Source organism: Plecotus auritus (assembly GCF_963455305.1).
Source record: "Plecotus auritus genome assembly, chromosome: 1".
Taxonomy (NCBI): Eukaryota; Metazoa; Chordata; class Mammalia; order Chiroptera; family Vespertilionidae; genus Plecotus; species Plecotus auritus.
Genome location: NC_137770.1, coordinates 246,656,480 through 246,681,214, shown reverse-complemented (window position 1 = coordinate 246,681,214; position 24,735 = coordinate 246,656,480). Strand labels below are relative to the sequence as shown.

Below are 24,735 nucleotides of genomic sequence, written 5' to 3'. Positions count from 1 at the left end.
GATTAGAGAGGGTGCAGGCTGGGCTGAGGGACACCCTCCCTTCCCCCCGTGCACAAATTTCGTGCACCGGGCCTCCAGTTTAGTATAAGAGACTTGAAAACACACGTCACACAAACACTTGTACACAAATGTTCCTAGCAGCATTGGTAATAACAGCCCCAAAGGGGACGCAGCCCAGACATCCATCAGCTAGTGAGTTGGTTTCTAGGTGTGGTCTGTGCTACACAGAACGTTCCTCAGCCACGGAAACGAGGGCCACGCTGACTCCCGCCCCTCCGTGGGCGGGCCTTGAGAACATGAGGCTGAGCGAAATCAGACAGAGAGTGCAGGCTACGTGATTTCAGCGATGGGAGCCGTCCCTAACAGGCAAACGCACGGGGGCCGAGGCAGGCTGGAGGCTGCCGGGGCGGGGCTGGCAGGTGCGGGCTTCCCTTCGGGGTGACGAAAGGGCTCTGGGATGGCACACGTGATGCCGCACAACATTGCGAACATGCTGAGCCGCTGGCTGCAGCTTTTCACCGGGACCTCTGATGGAATGTGAATTACAGCTCAACAAACAACGTGATCTCGAAAGTAATGAAGACATGGACGCCATCTCCTAGACCCGCGGGGAATTAAGAACAGGCTCCATGTTTGAATCTTTGGACTCCGGAGGCCGGGAGCAGAGGGCAGTGCAGAACAGAATATACCTAAAGAGGCAATGGCTGCACGTGCCCCAAATTTGGCAAAAGACATAACGTGAAACAATCCAAATGTCCTTCACTGGGTGAACGGATGAACGAACAGGGCCATTTCCGTGTGACCACGTGACAGGGTGCCACCCGGCGATGCATGGGGCTGGCCTGGCACGGCCTCGTGCTCCAGCGCCCACCCTCCTTTCTGCGGCTTCCTTCCTAGCAGTCCTTCCACCGCCTCCGTCAGAGAGCGCCAATGCTGTCCTTCGTTTGGTCTTCTGGAAAAGCAAAACCCTGGCACGCAGAGCAGGGCGGGTCGCCAGGGGTCAGGGGTCAAGGCTGGAGAGGGGCCCCGGAGCGAGAGGGGCGCCCTGGTGGCTGGGCTGCTCCGGACGGCCCGCGCGCGGGGTGCTTACACACATCTACACGCGTGTTGGGGCTCACAACACTGGACGCCCAAAGGCGAGTGGCCAGTGTGACCATTGAAACAATAAAACCACCAACAGTAAGAGCCAAACGTTTTCTAAAGCTGGGCTCTGTCTGAGGAAAGGCGTCGGGGACCCGGATTTGGAAAAGGTGGGAGCCGGCGTGGCTCAGTGGTTGAGCGACCCCCTATGAACCAGGAGGTAGGGTTCCATTCCCAGTCAGGGCAGATCCTGGGTTGTGGGCTCGATCCCCAGTGTGCGGCGAGCAGGAGGCAGCTGATGGATGCTTCTCTCTCCCTCCCGCTTCCTCTCTGCAAATAAACATATTTTTTAGAGCGACCTTTCATCTCGAGGGGACGCTGAATCGAGGGGATGTGGCTTATCGTCCAGGCAGCGACCCCTGCAGGGCACCTCCTGGGTTTCAGGGCGCCTCCTGGGTGTCGGGGGTTCAGGACTGCAGCCCTCCCCCCCGCCCCGCAGGGGCAGCCACGGGGAGGGAGGGGCAGAGCCAGGACGCCCCGTGTGTTCTGCCGTGAGCCTGGCTGCAGCCCCCTCCCCATGCGCACCCCCCCCTCCCCCTCCCCTGTTGACCTCTGCCCTGGAGCCAGTGCCTCTCCTGGGGAACCGGCCTCCCAGCCTCCCAGGCAGGAACTCAAACCTCTGAAGCTGGGGATATTTGAGATTCCACAGGTGCCCCGCTGACCTCTTCCAGAAACATTTGCTGAGCAGCACATTCCTGAGCCGCCTCGAATGCATCTTCCTCTGGCCGACGGGCTCTGCACGCTCCAGGGGCCCAGAAGCGCCTGGCTCACAGGGAGGCCCTCCGTTCTCTGCCTCTGTCCCTCCGGGGGCCTCCATGGAGATAGAGTCTGAAGCTCATGTCACCTCAGGGACACCTCCCCCAGGAAGCCCTCCTGACTACCCTCACCCCCCCGGGGGCAGGGTTACTTCCCTCAGCACTTGTCAAACTGTCTGTGGTGAAGAACCATCCACTTCAGGCCGAAACGTGGTCCTACTGTGTGGGACCGTGTGCGTCCCGTGTCACATGAGCTGGTGTGTCCAGGTGCCTGAGAAATGCTATGAAAGTCTCCAGACTCTTTTTTTTTTTTAATATATTTTATTGATTTTTTACAGAGAGGAAGGAAGAGGGAGAGAGAGTCAGAAACATCGATGAGAGAGAAACATTGATCAGCTGCCTCCTGCACACCTCCTACTGGGGATGTGCCCGCAACCAACGTACATGCCCTTGACCGGAATCGAACCCGGGACCTTTCAGACCGCAGGCCGACGCTCTATCCACTGAGCCACACCGGTTTTGGCTGAAAGTCTCCAGACTCTTGCTCTCGGTTTCTGCGCTTGCCGTGGGCTCGTGAGAAGCATTTCAGGGACCCCCAGGCACCCTCAGCTCTGGAGCGTCCAGGACCCCAGGAGGAGCCCTTGAGTGAGGGGCCAGGTCCCAGGCAGCCCGTCTCCTGGCGCCCAGAAGGCCCCAAACGTGGGCGCGAATGTGAGCGGGACGGAGGAGCAGAGGTAAGCGGGGTGAGCTCGAAGTCCACAGCTCGCTGGCTCAGGCCCTTCGTGCTCCGGCGCCCGTCCTTCCTTCCGGGGCCCACGCACCGCGACGCTCCGGCGCTTGCTTTCGGCACGTGCGGCCCGTGGAGGGTACATGTCTTCCCTTGTGGTTGGTCCAGGAATCCCTCTCTAGCCCGAGACCACGAGAACAGGCTCCTGGACATCCCCACGTTTGGGGGCTCACGGTTCAGGTCTCAGGCCCAGAGGCCAGCGTGGGCCTGGGGTAAGCGGGCCGCACGGAAAGCAGCCGGTCCAGGCCACGTGTCAGAGCTCCTGCCCTTCCCACACGGAATCGCAAAGGAAGCCAAGACCCGCGACCTGACTTGGGACTCCCCCGGCCAGCTCCTAGTCACCCCTCAACACCAGCTGGACGCTCCCTGCTCCCGGCCGGCTCCTCTGGTGCCGGGCCTGGGCTGGCGGCTCCCCCATCACAGAGAGAGCACATGGAAACGCGATCCGACAGATTGGGGTCAGGCATCCAAGGTTAAACCCGCTTCTTTCAGCTGCGTGACCTTGGGCAATTTCCTGAACGTGCCTAATTGTTTCCTAGTCTATCAAGCAAGTGTCACACAGGTGACCTTTACACGCTTCCTGCGCTTCGGAAGGACTGAGAGTGGATCCTTACAACCATCTCTTTCCTATCTGCTCCCCCCACACACACACTGACCGAGCGATCCCTGGGGGCAGAAGCCAAATCTGCCCATGGGGTGTCCGTGCCTGCTGAGCGGAGCGGAGCCTCCCAGCGGGACCTCGGGGAAGGGGAGGACTGTGCCGGGAGAGCCAGCAGCCTGGACGTGGCCAGAACGGGCTCCAGGCCGCGTGGCCACCGTCCCTCCCCGAGCACCCGTCTGCAGGGGCAGCCAGCCCAGCAGCCTCCTGCTGAGCGCAGCGGCCGGCCAGCAGAGGACTTCTCCAGATGGCCGGGCACCTCGCTGCATTCCGGCCGCCCGTGCTATCCAGCCGCGTGGCGGCCCTGAGCTGGCCAGAGGCCGGGCTGCTGGGCGGGGGTGGCTGGGGACCGCGGGTCGCCCACGGGGGACACAGGGAGCAGGCTCAGATGGAGGCCCAGGTCCCCGACTTCCTCTCCTGCACTAAAGGCCTCACCGGGAGAGATGACATGTTCAAAGCCCACCAGACCCGCAACAAGACTCCTTTGCCCTGGCCGGTGGCTCAGTGGTTAGAGCATCGACTTGCGGGCGGAAGGGTCTGGGTTCAATTCCCGGTCAAGGGCATGTACCGGGGTTGCAGGCCTGACCCCGGCCCGGGTCGGGGTGTGTGCAGGAGGCAAACAGTCAATGTGTCTCTCTCACATCAATGTTGCTCTCTCTCCGCTCCTTCTTTCCCTCCCTTCCACTTTCTGTAAAAAAACAAGAAAAACCAGTGGAAAAATAGAAAGACTCCCGTGCCCTTTCAGGGTCCAGCCTGTGATGGGACAGGGTGGGAGGGGACAGAGAGCTGGCCCCTGCCTTCCACCCGGCACTGCCCCACCACCTCCCGGTGGGCACCCCCACTCCTCATGCTAATGGCCAGGTAGCTCATCCGAAGGAACCGGACTTTGGGGGTACTGTCCGTCCAGCCATTCATGTGTCCACTCACTCACTCACTCACTCACCCATCTCTCTGTGCCTCAGTTTCCTCGTCTGCTAAAGGAGGACCCTGACAGCACCACCCCACCGCGACCTGGTGTGGGCCACCTGAGGGAGTGGGGGCGTTTTCACGCATCCCCTTTGCCCGCCCGCGACTGGAGCCAGCAGACCAAGGAGTCAGGCAGAGGGCAGCGGAAACGAAGAATCGGCTTCATTTACTTAAAAGGCTGGACTCGGAAGAACACAGCTCCGACGTGCGGCAATAGCGGTCCCCAATGCTGGCCACCAGGGTGAGGCCGCCGCCGGCCAAGCCAGCCGCCCCACAGGGCTGCTCCGAGGTCTGGCCGCGGGGAGGAGCCCGCACTGCGCGTGGGCGTGGACGAGGGCAGAGAGCAACCTGCGCCCACAGCTCGCTGCCCGCGGGGAAGAAGGCCCGCCTGCCAGGGGCCCGTGGGCCTGAGGCCAGAGCCCGGGAGGTGGGGAGGGGATTAGGAAAACCCCCGGTGAGGACACTAGTGGGGAACGTGCATGCTCCTCCCCCTCCCCCTCCATGCAGCCAGGGCTGGGGACATCTTACTAGGGGCTCAGTTCCAGCCGCTTTCTGCCGACGCCACCAGGTTCCCTGCGAGCCGGCCTGTGGGTGTGAATAAAGACAGCCTTCTTCTACTCCCCTTTCCCGCCTCCTGCCCTGCTGAGCCTCCAGCGTGACGCTGAATGGACCCGGTGGGGAGCATGTCCTGGCCTGGCCCTGTTTTTGAGGCATTATCCTTCCTCCGCTAAGTGTGACGTGAACAGGGGGCTTCCTAGGTGCCTTCATCAGCGGCAGGAAGTCCTTTGGTCCTGGTGTGCTGAGAGCTTTTATAAAAAATGGACGTGGATTGTGTCCAAGTATTTTTGTGGGTTTTGGTTTTTTTTTGTCTCTGAGATGATCATGTGGTTTACGTCTTTAGCTTCTTACAGTGGCAAATTACACTGATTGTTCCTTGGATGTTAAACCAACCTTGCATTCCGAGGTAACTCTGGCTTCTCCATAGATATGATCATATTTACGTATTATTGGTTCCAATTTGCTAAAATTTTACTTAAGGTTTGTACTTCTGTTCATACGAGAGATTGGTCTGTAGTTTTTTCTTGTAATGTTGTTGGGTTTGGGATAGGGGAACGCGGGCCTTCCAGAAGGAGCTGAGAATTATTTCTTCCTCTTCTATTTTCCAGAGGAGTTTGGGTGCAACTGGCAGAATTTTTGGAACATTTTCCAGTCCCACCACCTGGACCTAATTTTCGTTATGGGGAGGTTTTCACCTGGTAATTCAATTTCTCTAGCAGAGGCAAGGCTGTTCCCATTACTTTTCCCCTCTCCAGTGAGCCTGGGTATCCGGGACTGTGTCCGTTACAGCCAAGTTATGGGATCCGCTGGCATGAGGTTGCCCACACTGCTTCCTCCTTTCCTTCTCACGTCTGTGGAATCCGCAGTGACGCCTCCTCCCCCCTCCCGATACTGGTAATATTGGCAGGCTCTGTGCCGACAGGATCGCTCACCAAACAGGAAACCCTTTGACCAGACATGCCGAGTCAGCTTCTCCAGCAGGGACTCCCGTCCTCCTTCCTGCCCGTCCCCTCCACCGGGGCCTGTGTCTGGCGGGGCCCCAAGGATGGCAGAGCCACGTGGGATTGGGGACGGCTGCAAACCGCAGGAAGCAGAACCAGGAGGCTGGGCCGGACCCATGGTCACTCTCTCAGGTGGATGCCAGCAGGTGGGCAGGCAGGAGGGGTGAGGCCAGCGGGGACCCGGACCTCCCTTTCGGCTTCACCATCCTCAGTGCGTGGGGTCTGTCTTCAGCGTCACAGCGTGGCTGCCGGAGCGCCAGCAAGCTCATCTGCCTCCCAGCCAAGAAGGGAAGAGCAGGGGCCCACAGGGGTGAGCACCTGCTGTCTGTCCCCCTCAAGGGAGCGTTGCTGGAGTCCCACTCGGGTATTTCCACGACACCTCACTGCCCGGCCTGCAGCAGCGGCCTCGCCTGCTCTCGTGTGCCCTGCAGCTCACGCCTCTGCCGCCGGCCTGTCTCCTCCCTGCAGGAGGGCGCCTGGGCTCCTTCCCCGCTGGAGCTCCGAGGATGCCCCACGGGTAGAGAAACTGAGGCCCCGAGGAAAGGGGTCCCCCAGGGGCGCTGCACTGCTGGCGACTCCGCAGGGTGACCACACCCGCCACAGTCCTCCGCGGGCGTCGCTGCACCGGCCGGCTGGCTCTCTGAGGACCTGGCTCTGAGGACAAGGTTCGGCCAGGTCACCTGGAGCAGCCAGGCTCTCCCCCGCACCCACAGGTGGGCTGGCCCTGACACGGGCAGGTGCGGTGCCTGCGTGGGGCCCAGCGACAGCCCCTGTCTTCTCCCAGGGCTCATCCCTCACGCTGTCCCCCGCCTTCGCCTTCCTTCTCCCGGTGAGGGCGCCGGGACCCCTGAGAGTGCAACAGACAGAAAACGGGGTTTAGGGGCAAAAGGCAGGACAGCAGGGCAGAGCCCACTGCGCCCAGGGCCAGGCAGAAAGCATTCGAGCCTGGAGCAGCCGTCCCCTGCCACGGCCTCCCCAGGGACAGGTGGGCGGCCGAGGCCCCAGAAGCCCTGTCCAGGCCGTGGGACGAGGTGGGTGTGAGCAGGTGCGCCTGCACCCAGGGCTCTCCTGTGCCCTACGAGGCGAGGGTCTCCCCTCCTTTGCAGGTGGGAGCTCAAGTTAAATGGCCCGAGGGCACCCGCTGCCAGGAGCTGGGGGGACTGTCCCACGGAGCCCTGCTCCCCAGCCCTCCCGGGTCGGGACCCCGCGGGCTGTCCGCCCCGCCCAGCTGCAGCCGGGGTGGAAGCGGCCTTGGCAGGGGCCGGCTGGGAGTTTTCAAGGCAGAGATTCCTGAATCCAACTCGGTTCTTGGAAATCCCTCTTCCCTCTCAGCCAAGCAGAAAGCAGCCCCAGGCACGCCCTGCCTCACCGGCCAGAAGCTGTGCCTCGTGGAAGCTGGAGAGGCCGCCTCCAGCCCGGGGCTGCTGCTGGCGTGGCCTGGAGCTGGGGTCACCGCGGGGGAGGGTGGGAGGAAGCCTGCCGCCACGTCGGAGGGGCTGTCTCCGCAGGCACATCTGTGGGGCTCGCTGCCGAGGGAGCCGAGGAGACTGCCCCCATCGCTGTCCCCGGGGGCACACAGATACGCAGGGCCCCCAGCCCAGGGCCCCCCAGCAGCCCTGCCACGCTCCCTGGCCCCCTCCCCGCAAAGCCAGGAGGTGCTGCCCCGCGCGGCGCCCACCCGTGGGGCAGACCCTGACCCATGACTCAGGAGTGCGTGGCGGCCTGTGTGTGACCCCCACGCGCCCTCCCTGAGTCTTCCTTGAGGTTCAGGACCCTCATAGGCTGTTGACATCAGGGGACTGGGAGCCCCCCTCCCTCCCCCCGAGCTGAAGGACCCTAGGACCTGCCTGTGTGCCCTCGAGGCCCAGAGAGGGCAGCCTCCCAGCTCCCACAGAGGCTCCTAACCCAGGACACCCACTCCCCTCCAAGTGCCCGGTTCTCCGCTGCTCCCTCTTCCTGCTCCCTGGCATTGGGGGGGGGGGGCAGAGCCGCCCCAGGGCCTGGGGGCCGCCCACGGCCACCGCTGGCTGTAAAGGAATTTAAAGTAGACGCGCACGCACACCGTGGGCAGCTGTTCTTAGGCCCGCCCTCCCCAGGTGACGGACTGGCGATGGCCTTGCACCCGCCCCTCACTCAGCGTCCAAGATCAGCCTGGGGTGCGAGGCCTCTGGAGAAACGGCTGCTGGCAGAGCAGGCGACTGTCACAGGTCACACGGTGGCAGGTGTCACTAGGGACCCCGCCCAGGACCACGCAGCCCCCAGCACAGGGACGTCCCTGGTCAGTAACTCGGAGGGAGGAGGGAGGGGCATGGAGATGGGTAGTGGGGGGATGGGTGCCACGGTCCACAGCTGCCCTCACTCACTCACACGTTTATTCTACCGATGTTCATCGGCCGTGCGTGCGCCGCGCCACGCCACCCAGGCCCCGGGCTCCGCGGCCAGCGGGAAGGTCCGATGGTGGGGAAGCTGGGCCTCCCGTGTCCGGGTTCAGACTGTCAGTGACAGGCACGGCTCAGAGCTCCCGGCCTTTCTCGTGGTTCATCCTCACCAGAGGGTGGTTCTTCCACCGCCTTGAGAGGGGAGGGGTGAGAGAGAAACATCGGTGAGAGAGACACCGATTGGTTGTCTCCCGCAGGCACCCCAAACCAGGGCTGGGGGTTGAACCTGCAACCTGATATGTGCCCTTGACCGGGAATCAACCTGTGACCCCGGGGTGCGTGGCCGACGCTCTAACCACTGAGCGGCCCAACCAGGGCTCCTCCTGCTCTCTCACTTCCTGGTTTGTCCTCCTAAGGGTGGTTTTGAGGGACTGACATCCCTAATTCTGTCCCCAATTCACAGTGTGTCCTGGCGGAGAAATCCGAGTCACGTCACGTCCTGTTTTCTTCTAACAGCTCTGTGCCCCCTGGGGCCAGACAGGCCAGGGGACCTGCGCTAGCTGCAGGCTGGGCAGGCTGCTGGCGAGAGCTGCTTGCCACCTAGACCCTAAGCGGCGGGAGGTGCGTGTGCACCGGGTGAGCGAGCGCAGCAGCGGGCGGGTGCCGCAGGGAGGCTGCTGGCCGCTCTGCCCTGGCGACGTGCTCGGGTCCCCTGTGAGGTGGGAACAGGTTGCCCATCACAGGACGTTCCTGTGTCCTGACCAGAGGTCCCCTGGTGCCACCACCCTCTGCCCCGCGGTGGGCCCGCTGGCTCACAGGAGCCTGCAGAGGGGAGCTGTGCCGGTCAGAGCTTCCCAGGGGGTGCTCCCACCCCAGCCAGCCCAGCCAGCACCAAGGGCCCTGGCCTCAGGGGCCACCAGGGTCCCCCGTGCCCTGTCCGAGCACCTTCTACATCCATGGCCAGAACCCCCGTCCCGGGCCCCGCCAAGGCCTGCCCCGCGGCTCCTGTTGCTTGGCTGGGCGGCCCGTGGTCACAGCCTCGGCCCTCGCTGTGCTGCCAACAGTCACCTGGGGCGCCCAAGGAGCACAGGCTCGCTGCCAGGTGCCCCTCCCCTGCCCGCCCCCTCCCCCCAGCTCCTTCCTGGGGGCGGGGCAGGACTGGGGAGAGACCCAAGTGCTAAGGGCTGTGTTAGGGTGCACGCTCATTGCTTCTCCTCTTGCTCAGGAGAGTTCTGATTACAAATCCGATTTACCTGAGCGCATTTCTAGTTTCCATGGAAACCCCGCTGCCTCTGATCTGCTCAGGGTGGTTGGCTGGGCCCAATAGGTCCACTAGCAGCCAGGCCTTCAGCGCAGCGGGGGGCGCAGTGGGGGTTTGGGACAGTGCTGGGCTGGAGGGAAACGGGCCCCAAAGAGATGGTGGGCCCAGGACTCAGAACTCCCTGTTCCCCCTACTCAGGTCAGCAAACACAGGCTGGTGGTGGGGGGGAGGCCCCGGCCCCGTGTGACAGCAGTGTTGGGACCCACTGGCAAATGGGACTGCGTTGTAGGCACGTCAGAGCCGCTGTCCACGCCACCGCAAGCCCAGGGTCAGGGTCAGCGCACACATGGCCACGGCCACGGCCACGGCCACGGGGATGGGCTTCCCTCCATCCAGCCCACGGGGCCTCTGGGCTCTGCCTGCACAGGTCATCAGGTGGGCCCTTGGGGTCGCTGGAGGCCTCACCTCTGTGTCCAGTCACCGGGAGGGGCCCAGGCTTCTCTGGCTCCGCCCCCCGCCCCCGTCACCTGCAGCCAGGCAGCCCCAGCCCCTGCTGACATCCTCACCGGGCCCAGAGCTGCCTCAGCCCCGTGCAGACTCAGCAGATCCCTGAGCTAGAGCCTGGGGTTCGAGTCCATGCCCCCAGCTTCCCAGGGGCATTGGGGTGCAGGCATTTCTGGGGCTTAGGGCTCTGCCTCCTAGTGGACCCATCCCTGGGGACAGCGTGGGGGTGGAGGGGGTGAAGGAGCCTGTGGACACTGGGGCTCAGCCCGGCCCTGGACCCTGACTCCAGGCTGTGGGCGGAGTGGGGAGTGGCCTCACCCCCACGGATAAACGTTTTGGATGCAAGTAACAGAAGCCAACTCCAGCTACAGCCAAGAACGGAAAGGAGAGCAGTGGGGGCACAAAGAGCCGTCCCGAGCCCACAGGGGGCGGTGGAACTCAGGAGGCAGCCAGGCCAGCCCCCCTCGGCGCCTGCTCGCTGGACGTGCTGATGGGTGACCAGTCCGTGACCATCCTCAGAGCAGACCTGTGCTCAGAGGCCAGCCTGCAGGGACGCTGCGGCCTGGCCTGGGTCCCGCTCCCAGCAGTGAGCGGGTCAGCCTGCTGTGCTGGGCGAGGGGCAGGGGGCGGCCAGCACTGGGCCCACAGCAGACGGTACCCCTGGGCAAGCAGCTCCACAGGCAGGAGGGCGGGCACGGGGGAGGGGAGAGGGGGAGGGACACAGTGCTGGGGGAGGGGCCTGTGAAGAGCTCCTGGCCCCCCAGGCTCCGGCCAGGCCTGGAAGTGGGTGTGGTCACGGGCCTAGTCCTGCCAGCCCCAGGCTGACCCGGTGCCAGTGGGCTCCGAGGGCAGCCCCTCTGCCCAGCCTGAGGCAAAGGCTCGCTGACCAGCTCCCCCGCCCACCCCAGCGGCAGCAAGGCCCCGGAGCCTGACGCCGGGCTGACCACGCAGTGTTTTCCTTTGGAGCAGAGAGCGCCGAGCTGGTTTATTCCTGCCAAGAACAGCGCCCAGGGCTCCAACCCGCCCCGGGCCCTGGGGAAGTGCAACCCCGCTGGGCCCCCTGCCCTGGGCAGAGAACCCGGGCTGGGGGAGGGACCAGGACCACAGAGGCCAGGACCAGAGGTCAAGTCAGGTTAAGCCGTGCTGGCGTGGAGCGGTGCCCTGGCTGACGCCGCTGGCTCTGCACGGTGCTGGCTCCCCTCCTGGGGGTGGGGCGGGCGTGGGGCTCTGCTCTGCGTTAGTGTCAGCAGGACAGAGGCTCGAGACCTGAGGATCCGGTCAGCGTCTCCTCCTGGGGTGCCTAGACTTAGGAGACCCCGGGTCCGCCCACTCCCTGTCCTTCCTGCAGCCTGGTCCCCAGTGTCCAGCAGGCGGCCCACCTGGAGCTGTGACACCCCCTGGGCCTGTCTCCCAGGCCCGGGCATCGCTGCCACACCGCTCTGGGGTCCAGCTCAGGTGCTGCCCTTCACTGTGTGGCCTAGGGCAAGTGCCTTACCCTCTCTGTGTCAGATTCCTCAGCAGGAGGGAGGGAGGGAGGGAAGGAGGGAGGGAGGGAGAGGGGGAGGACACCCTCCTCTGGGCTGAGGAGGAGAGGCGACAGCCCAGCACTGAGGGCGGTGAGCTTCCTGCTCCCGACTCCACCCGAGACCTCGGCCCGCCCACCACCCACTGCCGCTCCAGGGCCACCGAGCCTTGGGGTCTCACTCCCTTGTCTCACAGGTGAGGAGCAGAACCGGAAGCAGGGAGGGCGTTTTCCGGAAGAGGAAATGGCTAGGAAAAGCCTTGGAGGTGCATAGGGCCCAGGAGCAGCCCTTTCTCAAGCTCAGCCTCCGCCCCCACCTGAGAGCCAGGGGACACTCAGCCTCCACACACACCTGCAGGGCCAGGGGACACTCAGCCTCCGCCCCCACCTGCGGGGCCAGGGGACACTCAGCCTCCACCCCCACCTGCAGGGCCAGGGGACACTCAGCCTCCACCCGACCTGAGAGCCAGGGGACACTCAGCCTCCACCCCCACCTGCAGGGCCAGGGGACACTCAGCCTCCACCCCCACCTGCAGGGCCAGGGGACACTCAGCCTCTATACACACCTGCAGGGCCAGGGGACACTCAGCCTCCACACCCACCTGCAGGGACAGGGGACACTCAGCCTCCACCCCCACCTGCGGGGCCAGGGGACACTCAGCCTCCACCCCCACCTGCGGGGCCAGGGGACACTCAGCCTCCACCCCCACCTGCGGGGCCAGGGGACACTCAGCCTCCACCCCCACCTGCGGGGCCAGGGGACACTCAGCCTCCACACCCACCTGCGGGGCCAGGGGACACTCAGCCTCCACACCCACCTGCAGGGACAGGGGACACTCAGCCTCTATACACACCTGCAGGGCCAGGGCTCAGCCTCCACCCCGACCTGAGAGCCAGGGGACACTCAGCCTCCACCCCCACCTGCAGGGCCAGGGGACACTCAGCCTCCACCCCCACCTGCAGGGCGAGGGGACACTCAGCCTCCACCCCGACCTGAGAGCCTGGGGACACTCAGCCTCCACACACACCTGCGGGGCCAGGGGACACTCAGCCTCCACACCCACCTGCAGGGACAGGGGACACTCAGCCTCCACACACACCTGCGGGGCCAGGGGACACTCAGCCTCCACACCCACCTGCAGGGACAGGGGACACTCAGCCTCTATACACACCTGCAGGGCCAGGGCTCAGCCTCCACCCCGACCTGAGAGCCAGGGGACACTCAGCCTCCACCCCCACCTGCAGGGCCAGGGGACACTCAGCCTCCACCCCCACCTGCAGGGCCAGGGGACACTCAGCCTCCACCCCCACCTGCAGGGCCAGGGGACACTCAGCCTCCACCCCCACCTGCAGGGCCAGGGGACACTCAGCCTCCACCCCCACCTGCAGGGCCAGGGGACACTCAGCCTCCACCCCCACCTGCAGGGCCAGGGGACACTCAGCCTCCACCCCCACCTGCAGGGCCAGGGGACACTCAGCCTCCACCCCCACCTGCAGGGCCAGGGGACACTCAGCCTCCACCCCCACCTGCAGGGCCAGGGGACACTCAGCCTCCACCCCGACCTGAGAGCCAGGGGACACTCAGCCTCCACCCCCACCTGCAGGGCCAGGGGACACTCAGCCTCCACACACACTGCAGGGCCAGGGGACACTCAGCCTCCACCCCCACCTGCAGGGCCAGGGGACACTCAGCCTCCACCCCCACCTGCAGGGCCAGGGGACACTCAGCCTCCACCCCCACCTGCAGGGCCAGGGGACACTCAGCCTCCACCCCCACCTGCAGGGCCAGGGGACACTCAGCCTCCACCCCCACCTGCAGGGCCAGGGGACACTCAGCCTCCACCCCCACCTGCAGGGCCAGGGGACACTCAGCCTCCACACACACCTGCAGGGCCAGGGGACACTCAGCCTCCACCCCCACCTGCAGGGCCAGGGGACACTCAGCCTCCACCCCCACCTGCAGGGCCAGGGGACACTCAGCCTCCACCCCCACCTGCAGGGCCAGGGAAGCTCAGCCTCCACCCCCACCTGCAGGGCCAGGGGACACTCAGCCTCCACCCCCACCTGCAGGGCCAGGGGACACTCAGCCTCCACCCCCACCTGCAGGGCCAGGGGACACTCAGCCTCCACCCCCACCTGCAGGGCCAGGGGACACTCAGCCTCCACCCCCACCTGCAGGGCCAGGGGACACTCAGCCTCCACCCCCACCTGCAGGGCCAGGGGACACTCAGCCTCCACCCCCACCTGCAGGGCCAGGGGACACTCAGCCTCCACACACACCTGCGGGGCCAGGGGACACTCAGCCTCCACACGCACCTGCAGGGCCAGGGACACTCAGCCTCCACCCACCTGCAGGGCCAGGGGACACTCAGCCTCCACCCCCACCTGCAGGGCCAGGGGACACTCAGCCTCCACCCCCACCTGCAGGGCCAGGGGACACTCAGCCTCCACACACACCTGCAGGGCCAGGGGACACTCAGCCTCCACCCCCACCTGCAGGGCCAGGGGACACTCAGCCTCCACACACACCTGCGGGGCCAGGGGACACTCAGCCTCCACCCCCACCTGCAGGGCCAGGGGACACTCAGCCTCCACCCCCACCTGCGGGGCCAGGGGACACTCAGCCTCCACACACACCTGCGGGGCCAGGGGACACTCAGCCTCCACACACACCTGCGGGGCCAGGGGACACTCAGCCTCCACACCCACCTGCGGGGCCAGGGGACACTCAGCCTCCACACGCACCTGCAGGGCCAGGGACACTCAGCCTCCACCCACCTGCAGGGCCAGGGGACACTCAGCCTCCACACACACCTGCAGGGCCAGGGAAGCTCAGCCTCCACACGCACCTGCAGGGCCAGGGACACTCAGCCTCCACACACCTGCAGGGCCAGGGGACACTCAGCCTCCACACCCACAGCAGGGCCAGGGACACTCAGCCTCCACCCCCACCTGCAGGGCCTGGGGACACTCAGCCTCCACACACACCTGCAGGGCCAGGGAAGCTCAGCCTCCACACCCACCTGCAGGGCCAGGGAAGCTCAGCCTCCACCCCCACCTGCAGGGCCAGGGGACACTCAGCCTCCACACACACCTGCAGGGCCAGGGGACACTCAGCCTCCACCCCCACCTGCAGGGCCAGGGGACACTCAGCCTCCACCCCCACCTGCAGGGCCAGGGGACACTCAGCCTCCACCCCCACCTGCAGGGCCAGGGGACACTCAGCCTCCACCCCCACCTGCAGGGCCAGGGGACACTCAGCCTCCACCCCCACCTGCAGGGCCAGGGGACACTCAGCCTCCACACACACCTGCAGGGCCAGGGGACACTCAGCCTCCACCCCCACCTGCAGGGCCAGGGGACACTCAGCCTCCACCCCCACCTGCAGGGCCAGGGGACACTCAGCCTCCACCCCCACCTGCAGGGCCAGGGAAGCTCAGCCTCCACCCCCACCTGCAGGGCCAGGGGACACTCAGCCTCCACCCCCACCTGCAGGGCCAGGGGACACTCAGCCTCCACCCCCACCTGCAGGGCCAGGGGACACTCAGCCTCCACCCCCACCTGCAGGGCCAGGGGACACTCAGCCTCCACCCCCACCTGCAGGGCCAGGGGACACTCAGCCTCCACCCCCACCTGCAGGGCCAGGGGACACTCAGCCTCCACCCCCACCTGCAGGGCCAGGGGACACTCAGCCTCCACACACACCTGCGGGGCCAGGGGACACTCAGCCTCCACACGCACCTGCAGGGCCAGGGACACTCAGCCTCCACCCACCTGCAGGGCCAGGGGACACTCAGCCTCCACCCCCACCTGCAGGGCCAGGGGACACTCAGCCTCCACCCCCACCTGCAGGGCCAGGGGACACTCAGCCTCCACCCCCACCTGCAGGGCCAGGGGACACTCAGCCTCCACCCCCACCTGCAGGGCCAGGGGACACTCAGCCTCCACACACACCTGCGGGGCCAGGGGACACTCAGCCTCCACCCCCACCTGCAGGGCCAGGGGACACTCAGCCTCCACCCCCACCTGCGGGGCCAGGGGACACTCAGCCTCCACACACACCTGCGGGGCCAGGGGACACTCAGCCTCCACACACACCTGCGGGGCCAGGGGACACTCAGCCTCCACACCCACCTGCGGGGCCAGGGGACACTCAGCCTCCACACGCACCTGCAGGGCCAGGGACACTCAGCCTCCACCCACCTGCAGGGCCAGGGGACACTCAGCCTCCACACGCACCTGCAGGGCCAGGGACACTCAGCCTCCACACACCTGCAGGGCCAGGGGACACTCAGCCTCCACACCCACAGCAGGGCCAGGGACACTCAGCCTCCACCCCCACCTGCAGGGCCTGGGGACACTCAGCCTCCACACACACCTGCAGGGCCAGGGAAGCTCAGCCTCCACACCCACCTGCAGGGCCAGGGAAGCTCAGCCTCCACCCCCACCTGCAGGGCCAGGGGACACTCAGCCTCTATACACACCTGCAGGGCCAGGGGACACTCAGCCTCCACACACACCTGCAGGGCCAGGGGACACTCAGCCTCCACACCCACCTGCAGGGCCAGGGAAGCTCAGCCTGCTGGCTCCTGTGTCATTGATGGTGATTGGTAGGTCTTGCGTGGGCCCTGAAATTCTGAATTCCTAACAAACTCCCAGAGGCGGCCAATACTCCGAGCGGCAATGACCTAGAGCCCTCTGTCCAACGTGTTAGCCCAGGGGTGGAGCGCCTTTTTTCAGCCAAGGGCCGTGTGGATATATATATCATTTGTGACCATATAAATTAAATATCAACTTAAAAATTAGCCTGCTCTATGTGCTCAACATTTAGTTAACTCACCAATGCCTTGGCAGGGCTGGACCCCTGGTGCTGGCCACCAGCCACAGGTGGCTATTGACGTTTAAATTAGTGACAGGAGGTTCAACATTCAGTGCCCGGTGGCAGCAGCCACACTTCAGCGCCAGAGCCAGCAGCCAGCACACTGGACCGTGCCAAGGGCGTGTGCATGCAGGCTTCTAGCGCGCCCCCCCCCGCCACCCCGCCTCGCCTCGGGGTCCTGCCTCGCCAGGATGTCCCTCAGTGTTCCGGTGTTTGGAGCAGAGCCTGCAGCCACAGGGGGACAGTTTGGAATTCAAGTCCTGCCAGGTTAGGGGGCTGGGCAGCACCGTGGCTCCCCAGGAAACCCACCTTAGAAGGACCTGGCCCAGGACTGCAGGGACGTGGAGTAAGCATTGGAACCAGGGCAGGACAAACAGATCTGCCGTATCAGTGCCTACTGCAAGCCCCCATCCAATCACAGCGGCTCACCAATAAATAAATGAGCACTAAGTGAAATGAGCTCCCTGCACAGAAAGAGAATTTAAAATCTCTGCACGTCGCCCACAATTCCCAGCACACATGACACTAGTATATACTAACAAAACCTAGTCACAGGAAGAAACAAGAACCTGAGATGCATCATCAAGAGACTGGGCGATCGAGACTGGGTGAGACGGGCTGGACACGCCCTGGAGCCTCCCGCGGTCCCTCCCCGGCCCCAATCGTGCACCAGTGGGGTCCCTCGGCCTGGCCCGCGCCCTCTTGCAATCTGGGACCCTCAGGGGATGTCGGAGAGCCGGTTTGGGCCCGATCCCTGCAGGCCAGGCCTAGGGACCCCACCGTGCACCGGGCCTCTAGTGTACACATAACTGGGAGCAGAGAGAATGGAGCAGGAAAAAGCATTTATGGAATATTGGCCGATTTTTCCAAATTGGATCAAAAACACAGTAACCCAGGGACTTAAAAGGTTTAGCAAACCCCAAGCAAGTAAAAAAAAATCGCAGCTTATGCCCTTATACAAAACTGCTGAATACTAGCCCTAGCCGGTGTGGCTCAGTGGATAGAGTGTCAGTCTGCGGACTGAAGGGTCCCAAGTTCAATTCTGGTAAGGAGCACATGCCTGGGGTTGTGAGCTCGATCCCCAGCGGGAGACAGCTGATTGGTGATTCTCAATGATGTTTCTCTCTCTTCCTCTCTGAAATCAATAAGAATATATTACAAAAATAAATTACTTTTAAAAAACAACAGAAAAACTGCTGAATACTAAAGGTGGAAAAAAGGTTTTAAAATCAGCCAGAGGAAGAGCATGCAGTGCATACAGGGGACAATAAAAATCAGGACTGACTTCTCATCACGAGCAACGGAGGCCCCAGGCCCCGGCGGGGAGCGCAGCTGGTTAGAGCACAGTCCGGATACACCAAGGTGAGGGCTTGGTCTCTGGTCGGAACATGGAAGCAGCAACCCATGAATGCGAAGTGGAACACCGTATCAGTGTCTCCAAGTCAATTAGGAAAAAGGAGAAACAACAGAGGCCAGAGACAACGGAATGGCGACCTTAGAGCTAAAAGACAAAGGTCCCTGGCTCAGGCCCCGCCCACCCTCTTCGGGGAGCGCACAGTCCCACCCTCCCCAGGAGGCGAGCGCTGGGGACGGGCCACAGCCAGGCAGCGGGTGAGCATCCACCCGCTGAGCACACCCACGAGCAGCATGACACCGGCTGGCCGTGACCTTTGGGGGGGCGGGGGCGCTGGGGCCTCTCGGGGGAGGAGGGAGTTTATCCGTTACTCCGAACGCACCGAGGACGCCCGCACTACGTGCCACAGAAACACCAAGGGCCACGACTGTGTGTGTGCGACTTGTGTGTAAACTGCAAAAATAATTTAATAGAAACACGTGGACTTTTCCCTGGAGTCAAAACGAGTGTCCGAACGAGCGTCTGTACTTGGTAAGACGCCGCGGGGCAGGGCAGGAGAGGGAGGCTCCCTGGCCGCTGGTCCCCACGGGTCTCCGGGGCAGCGGGCACTTCCGGGTGACCCTGCCTCCACACATGGGCACCCCGGGCCGGGCGGTGCCCTAAGAGCCGGCTCAAGCACTTCCTCTGTCTCCTGACCCCCTCGACGCTGGAGACCCTGCCTGTCAGCTCCCTCATTTAACGCGCGCCTGGCTTGGGTGGGGGTGGGGCTCGAGGCCTTTGGCTCCTCCAGCTTCTGTCCCTGGAGTGTGACGCCCCCGGAACGCTGATGGCAGGCGGAAGGCAAGTGGCTTGAGCACTGCCAGCCCTGGAACTGCAGGGCCCCCTGGACCCACAGCACGAGGAGGGGGCAGGTCCTCTGGGGGCCAAGGAGCGGGCAGGGCCCCCTGGACCCACAGCACGAGGAGGGGCCAGGTCCTCTGGGGCAGAGGAGCGGGCAGGGCCCCTGAGCCCGAGGCTCACAGAAGCCGCTTCTTCCTCTTGGAGGCCGGGGGCGGCCGCAGCTCCCCAGGCCCGTGGGCAAAGGGGCAGCAGTCCGCAGGCAGAGCGCAGCCATCGGGGTGGTGTGAGAAGAACCAGCAGAGGCGGGTTTTAAATGCCGTGGAGAGCAGTCTGCGCTTGGCTTCCGGTTGCTTCTCCTCCTGCCGTTTCTCTTCCCTCCAGTCTCGGAAGTGCACTCGCCCGTTCAGAACTGCAGTCGGAGCGGAGAAAGACACAGCCGGGAAGTCAACAAGCGCAGCGACTAAGCCCCGCGTGCCGAGCACCCCCAGCTCCGCGCTCCCGCCACGGCGTCCTGTGTGCTGACCAGCGCACTGGCCACGGCGTCTCAGGGAAGGAGTGGGCACCACCGTCACACCTGCCACAGCCTCCTGTCACAGCCCGGCACCGAGGCGCCGCCTCCACCCGCACACGTGACGGGGAGAGCACAGCTCAGCAGCCCGCACACGGACGGCTCAGGCATAGCTCTCGCATGACGCACGGCTGCCTGCTCCCACTCCACCCGCCTCCCACTCAGCAGCGCTTCCAAAAATAAAAGCACCCCCTGCATACGCCACACAGGACAGCACTCAGACGCATGCGTGCTTGTAACGGAAAAAAGATGCTGTTCCTGAAACCAAGCAAAAAACGGGTGGGACACAGAAGGGCTGCAGGGGCCTCCCGGGCTGAGCTTGCGAAACGCCGAGTGATCCCAGGCGCCGCGAGCTCAGGCGCTGTGATTCCAGGCAGGATGGTCAGCTCAGGGGCCCTCCTCCGGCTCCTCCCAGCCCGAGGGCAGCATGTACCCCAGTGAGACCACGACCTCAGGCCCAGCACGTGCACCCAGCCGGCCTGGCATGGGCCAGCACCCTTGGGCCAACTCCAGCCCGGCCTCCCTCACTCTGGAAAGGCCCCTCCTTCCCACAGACCCTGACCCAGGCGCCTGTCCTGCTGCGGGACCCGCCCGAGGTGGGCAGCCTCCGCCCGGTCCTGGGGACAGGACGAGGCCACCACCCCGGCCTGCAGCCTCCAGCACAGCACACGGGGACAGCCCTGCCCGAGACGGTACCTCGTGGGCCAGACCCCGGGAGGAGGGGTCGGGTGGGTGTGCCCCCTCTGGGACACTCAGCCGCCTCCTGTGGCACCACAGCCGTGGGCCCTGGCAGCCACACCTGCAGGGAGCTCATGGCCTCGCTGGGGTGGGGGTGTGACGAGTGCAGGAGGACGTGTGACAGGAGAACCTGGGGCCCAGAGGCAGGACCGGGTGGGGCAGGTGGCTTTGGGGAGGAGACAGCCCCACCGAGACCCGCGGCAGGCCACAGCCACGCGGGAGGAGCTGCGTTAGCCTGGCGGGAGCGGGAGGGGCGCGTTCACCCGCCCGGAACCAGCGCCGAGGCGCGGCGGCTCACCTGCGAACACCTGGTGGTTGTTGCGCAGCAGCGTCTGCAGGCCGCCGCACTCCCGCTTCAGCCGCCGCAGGGTCTCCCTGTCCAGCTCGCCCGCGACCTCCGCCAGGGAAAGGCTCGCTGTTGAAAAGGGGGCCCCAACGACAGGAAAGGGCCATCACACCCCGGCCCGTGGGCACAGAACCGGCTTCCGCGAACTCAAATCCTTCACGCAGGTCAGCAGGGACCACAGACGTTTAGACTTAACGCGCTTTACCCCACCGAACTAGTGGCAGGGCCACCCCGCACTGCCCGCCTGGCCCACCCTGTGCTGCCCGCAGCCCTGCCCTGCAGCTGAGCCCAGGAGCCGAGCCTCCCGACAGAAGGTCAGCGGCTGCGCTAACCCACACCTGCAAAGCCTCCCTCTCACCTGCCTGCAACCTGCCCTGGAGAACGCGGGAATCTAAGGGGAATGGAACCCTGGCCAGAAAGCCCCCCACCTCCCGGCTCTGCCCCCACGAGCTCCCCGCGCCGACCCTCACACGCAGCCCGGCCCCGGCCCCGCAGCTCCACGCGGCCGCCCTAGTCCCCTTCCACCGGGTCCTGCCGCAGCTCCCACGTGCCGCTCGGCCAGCCCGCACCAGGCAGGTCCTTCAGTCCCACAGAGCGCAGGCACGGAGGGCCCAGGCCTGGGGCGGGCTGGGAGGCGGTCACTAACCCAGCGACCAAGAGAGCCCAAGGCCGCCTGTGGGCAGGGCTGGAGGCTGAGGCCAAGGTCACGCCTCCCCCTCACGGGAACACGTTCCCCAGCCGACAGGGAGCTGAAGCCTCAGACAGCCCTGGGGAGCACGGCGCCCGGCTCCCAGACATCTCCAGTGGCGCGGGGGGGGGGGGGGGGGGGGGGGCGGGCGGGCTGAGGAATGATAACTAGGGCCCCCTCCCCCGGGGCCTGGGAAAGGCCCGTCCTGCTCATAGGAAGCACTCCCAGGTTCCCGAAGGACCCCGAAGGAAGCGCCATCCTGGGAGCGAAGGTCAAACTCCCGTCTTCAGATGCACTGGGGCTCTGGGCCCTGGCCCACCCAGCTGGCCTTCCTCTACCCTGGCTCCCTCAGTGGGGTACACCTAGGAGGTGGGGTGCCAACCCACAGAACACCCCGTGGCACCCTGAGCTGCTGCAGCTACACCGCCACCTGGGCCAGGCCGCACTGGCGAGGGCTGCCGGGGGTCCTGATCAGACTCCAGGAGGGGCGGTGACTCCTGGAGAGGGGACATGCTCGACAGGGGCGCTGCACCACCAAGACAGGAGACGGGAGGGGGTGAAATGATGGAGACACTCGACTGCGACAATCTCGTGGCGGAGGAAGAGCTGGAGGTTGGAGGACCCACGGATCCCTCCTCCCGGGCCTGTCCCACCTGCGGGGGGCCGTCCTGACAGGCTGAGGGGGAGAGGGGTCCTCGATTTTCTCGTGACCCTAACCCTCAGGCAGGGCTCTGGCTGGTGACAGCTCCACAGCGCCCCCTGGTGGCTGGCCAAGATGCCTGCCGGGCAGAGGAGCAGCAGGGAAACCTTCCTAGCAGCCGGGGACCTGGGACCTGGGACCCCGGGAACAACTGTAGGAAGAGAATTGGGGCTCACACTTGAACCCCCGCACCCTTGGACGCCACTGGTTGGAGCAGGGCACCCTCCTGCGAGAACAGTCAGGCTCACGCCCTCCCTCCTCACGCCTGACTTGTGTCTCCGGGACCTTCAGAGAATTACCAAACCCACCACACTCGGGTCAGAGTCCCGCCCCGCCAGCATCCAGTAACCCGTGTTCTGCTGGGACAGGCCTCCAGACCGGAGGTCTGGGAAGGCTCGTGAAGACCAGTGTCATGACTGACCCGCCCGCCTCTCCGTCCGCCAGCGGGACCTAGTATCTGTCCGCCAGCAGGCCTGCCATCGCCGTCTCTCACACAAACGTCACCACCTATTCACCGGCCGCACACAGGGGTGGAGCCGCTGCCTGAGCCCACCAGTGGTTACCTCCTGGGTTCCAGGTCTGCGGACTCCCGCTGGGAGGACTTCCTGGACTTAACTGCTCTCCGCCCAATAACAGGTTTGCTACTTGCAAAACCACCTGGTCGACGAACTCCCTCGGGAGGGCGGTGCAGTTCCTCACGCGCTCAGCTCTGTCTCGGGGGTGAAACCCGGGCAGCCAGCGTCCCTCGGCCCCAGCCTCCAGGGCTCCGGGACCCTCGGGAGGACCGCGGGGGCAGTGGTCCACGCTGCCAGCCTCAGCCCGGAGTGGGGCGGGGACGGGCCCCGGGACAGGGCGGCCTGCAGGGCAGCCCCGGCGGCTACTGATGTACTGGGTCCTCTGCTGGTCGGCGGGGGCTTCTGCGGCGGGCGGGTAGGTCCTGGATCTCCCCAGGAGGCACACCTGTGTGAGAAGGGGAGTCACCTGCTCCGCCCACGGGTCCTGCTGGGAGCACAGCACAGAACAGCCCTCTCCATGGGACAGCAAGCGTCCTTTACACACCAGCGGGGCCGACGACCTGACCGTGAGCAGCAGCGGAAGCCCAGGACGTGCATGCTCAGAGCTGCACAGGACGGACACACTGCGTACTGACCGACAACCGCGCCACTGCGCCCGAGGGCACCCACCCGAGACACTGCGCCCACGTCAGCCCCCCTCCGCCCCATCCCTAAAGGTCACCCTAAGAGCTCTGGGGAGCGACAGGAGGAGCGGTCTACCGGTCTCGCCCGAACAAGGGAAGGTGTGATGCCCAGAGAGCTTGGTCCAGCGGTGGGTGCTCCACCGGGCTCCTCCCTCCCTCCTTCGCACCCGCCCGCCAAGGCCACGTGCCCTTCAGAGCCCCTGGCGCCAGGCCGTCCAGGGACGCTGCCCAACACAGCGTCTGTGCTTCCTCCTGGGGCCCCAACTACAAAGCCAGGCAACAGGCGAGGCAAGAGAGCGAACGTGAGGCATCAGAGCCCCCCCGCAGTGCCCAGCTCCGCCACCTGCAGCGCGTGTGACACGGGCAGGCGACTTCCCTGTGCGGGACCGGGCGCCTGGTGCAGGGTCAGCCGCTGTGTGCGTATCCACTCCTGCGCTGATCCCGAACCACCGTCACAAGGAACCACGGCTCAGAGATTAGGGACGAGTGGAATAGTGGGAGGTGCCTACACATGCAGGGGAGCAACTAACAAAAAATCAAACTGTGGCACCCTCGTGCCCACCCTCACGACCAAACCTGTTCCCAGCACCTCTAACCTCAGAGGACACCGACCTGCCCAACGAGGGGGCTAGTGAGAAGGACGAGTCCTGCGGGAAACCAGGGTGACTGGGCAGTGAGCACCGGAGCCGCGGGCCCTCCCACCACCCGGTGGGCACCGCCTCCAAGACCAGGCCCTGAGCGCCTGGCGGAGTCGCAGGAGGGCGCCGGCCAATCCCACGGCAGGTGAACCTGAAGCCGGGAGGCTCTGACTAAGAAAACCTCACACAGCTCTGGGCTCCCAAGACGGCCTTTAACCTCCGCCAATTGCTCGCGAATCCAGGACTCGGAATGCGTGTGCTGAGCCTCAGACAACACTGCCCAGGCCAAGAGGTCTCCGCACAGGCCCAGCCGACACCTGCCTGGGGGACCCTCGGTGGCCGAGAGAAGTGCCAGGTCACCCGGGGAGGGAGTGTGGGAGAAGCCCCGAGCCCCAGCGATGACCGCGTGTGCGATCGGCACAGGCGCCTTCGGGATCACCCTCCTTCCCAACACCAGTGTCCCTCATGGCTCCGGCCTGGCCTCAGCCCTCCCCTCAGCGCCACCACCCCGCCCAGGCACATAGGGGCTGGACGCACGCGCTTGGTGGAAGGGATCCGCAGGCAGTCCTCCTCCACGTGGAACCCGCAGGCCGACCCCACCTCCCGGATGAAGTCCAGGTACTCGCGGTACTGCGTCTTCCCACTCTGCCGCCGGCGGTACCTTCCGACGAAGTCGAAGAAGCAGCAGGGGAGGACAAAGAAACGGCAGCGGTAGGAGGACCTTCAAAACACAAGCACAGACACCAGAGTCCTCGGCAGGTTCATCAGAGAAAACCCAGACCACAGCCACGTGGCCTTCCCCCACAGAGGCCTCAGCAGGCAGCCACGTGGCCCTCCCCCACAGAAGCCTCAGCTGAAGGCCACGTGGCCCTTCCCTACAGAAGCCTCAGCAGGCGGCCACGTGGCCCTCCCCCACAGAGGCCTCAGCAGGCGGCCACGTGGCCCTCCCTCACAGAGGCCTCAGCAGGCGGCCACGTGGCCCTCCCCCACAGAGGCCTCAGCAGGCGGCCACGTGGCCATTCACTACAGAAGCCTCAGCAGAAGGCCACGGGGCCCTTCCCCACAGAAGCCTCAGTAGAAGGCCATGTGGCCATTCATTAAACCCTCAGCAAAAGGCCACGTGGCCCTCCCCCACAGAGGCCTCAGCAGGCAGCCACGTGGCCCTCCCCCACAGAAGCCTCAGCTGAAGGCCACGTGGCCATTCATTAAACCCTCAGCAGGTGGCCACATGGCCATCGTGGATCAGAAGACAGACG

The 24,735-nt window shown here is 65.1% G+C and overlaps 1 protein-coding gene across 7 annotated transcripts in view; it reads right to left on the bottom strand.

Moving 5' to 3' along the window:
* Positions 1-3,911: 3,911 nt before the first annotated feature.
* The window catches only part of TRMT44 (tRNA methyltransferase 44 homolog), a 31,739-nt gene continuing 10,915 nt past the window's right edge, over positions 3,912-24,735 (bottom strand). For 2 of the 7 annotated variants that reach the window (XM_080685486.1, XM_080685492.1), the window contains exons 8-13: positions 24,017-24,200; positions 22,207-22,603; positions 20,208-20,324; positions 17,695-19,012; positions 8,233-8,435; positions 5,159-6,712 (exon numbers count right to left, since the gene is read on the bottom strand). In XM_080685486.1, the coding sequence (XP_080541612.1) occupies positions 18,780-19,012; positions 20,208-20,324; positions 22,207-22,603; positions 24,017-24,200 (931 nt within the window). In that variant the 3' untranslated portion in view covers positions 5,159-6,712; positions 8,233-8,435; positions 17,695-18,779. The other 5 variants (XM_080685489.1, XM_080685491.1, XM_080685490.1 and 2 more) reach the window with 5 other exon arrangements.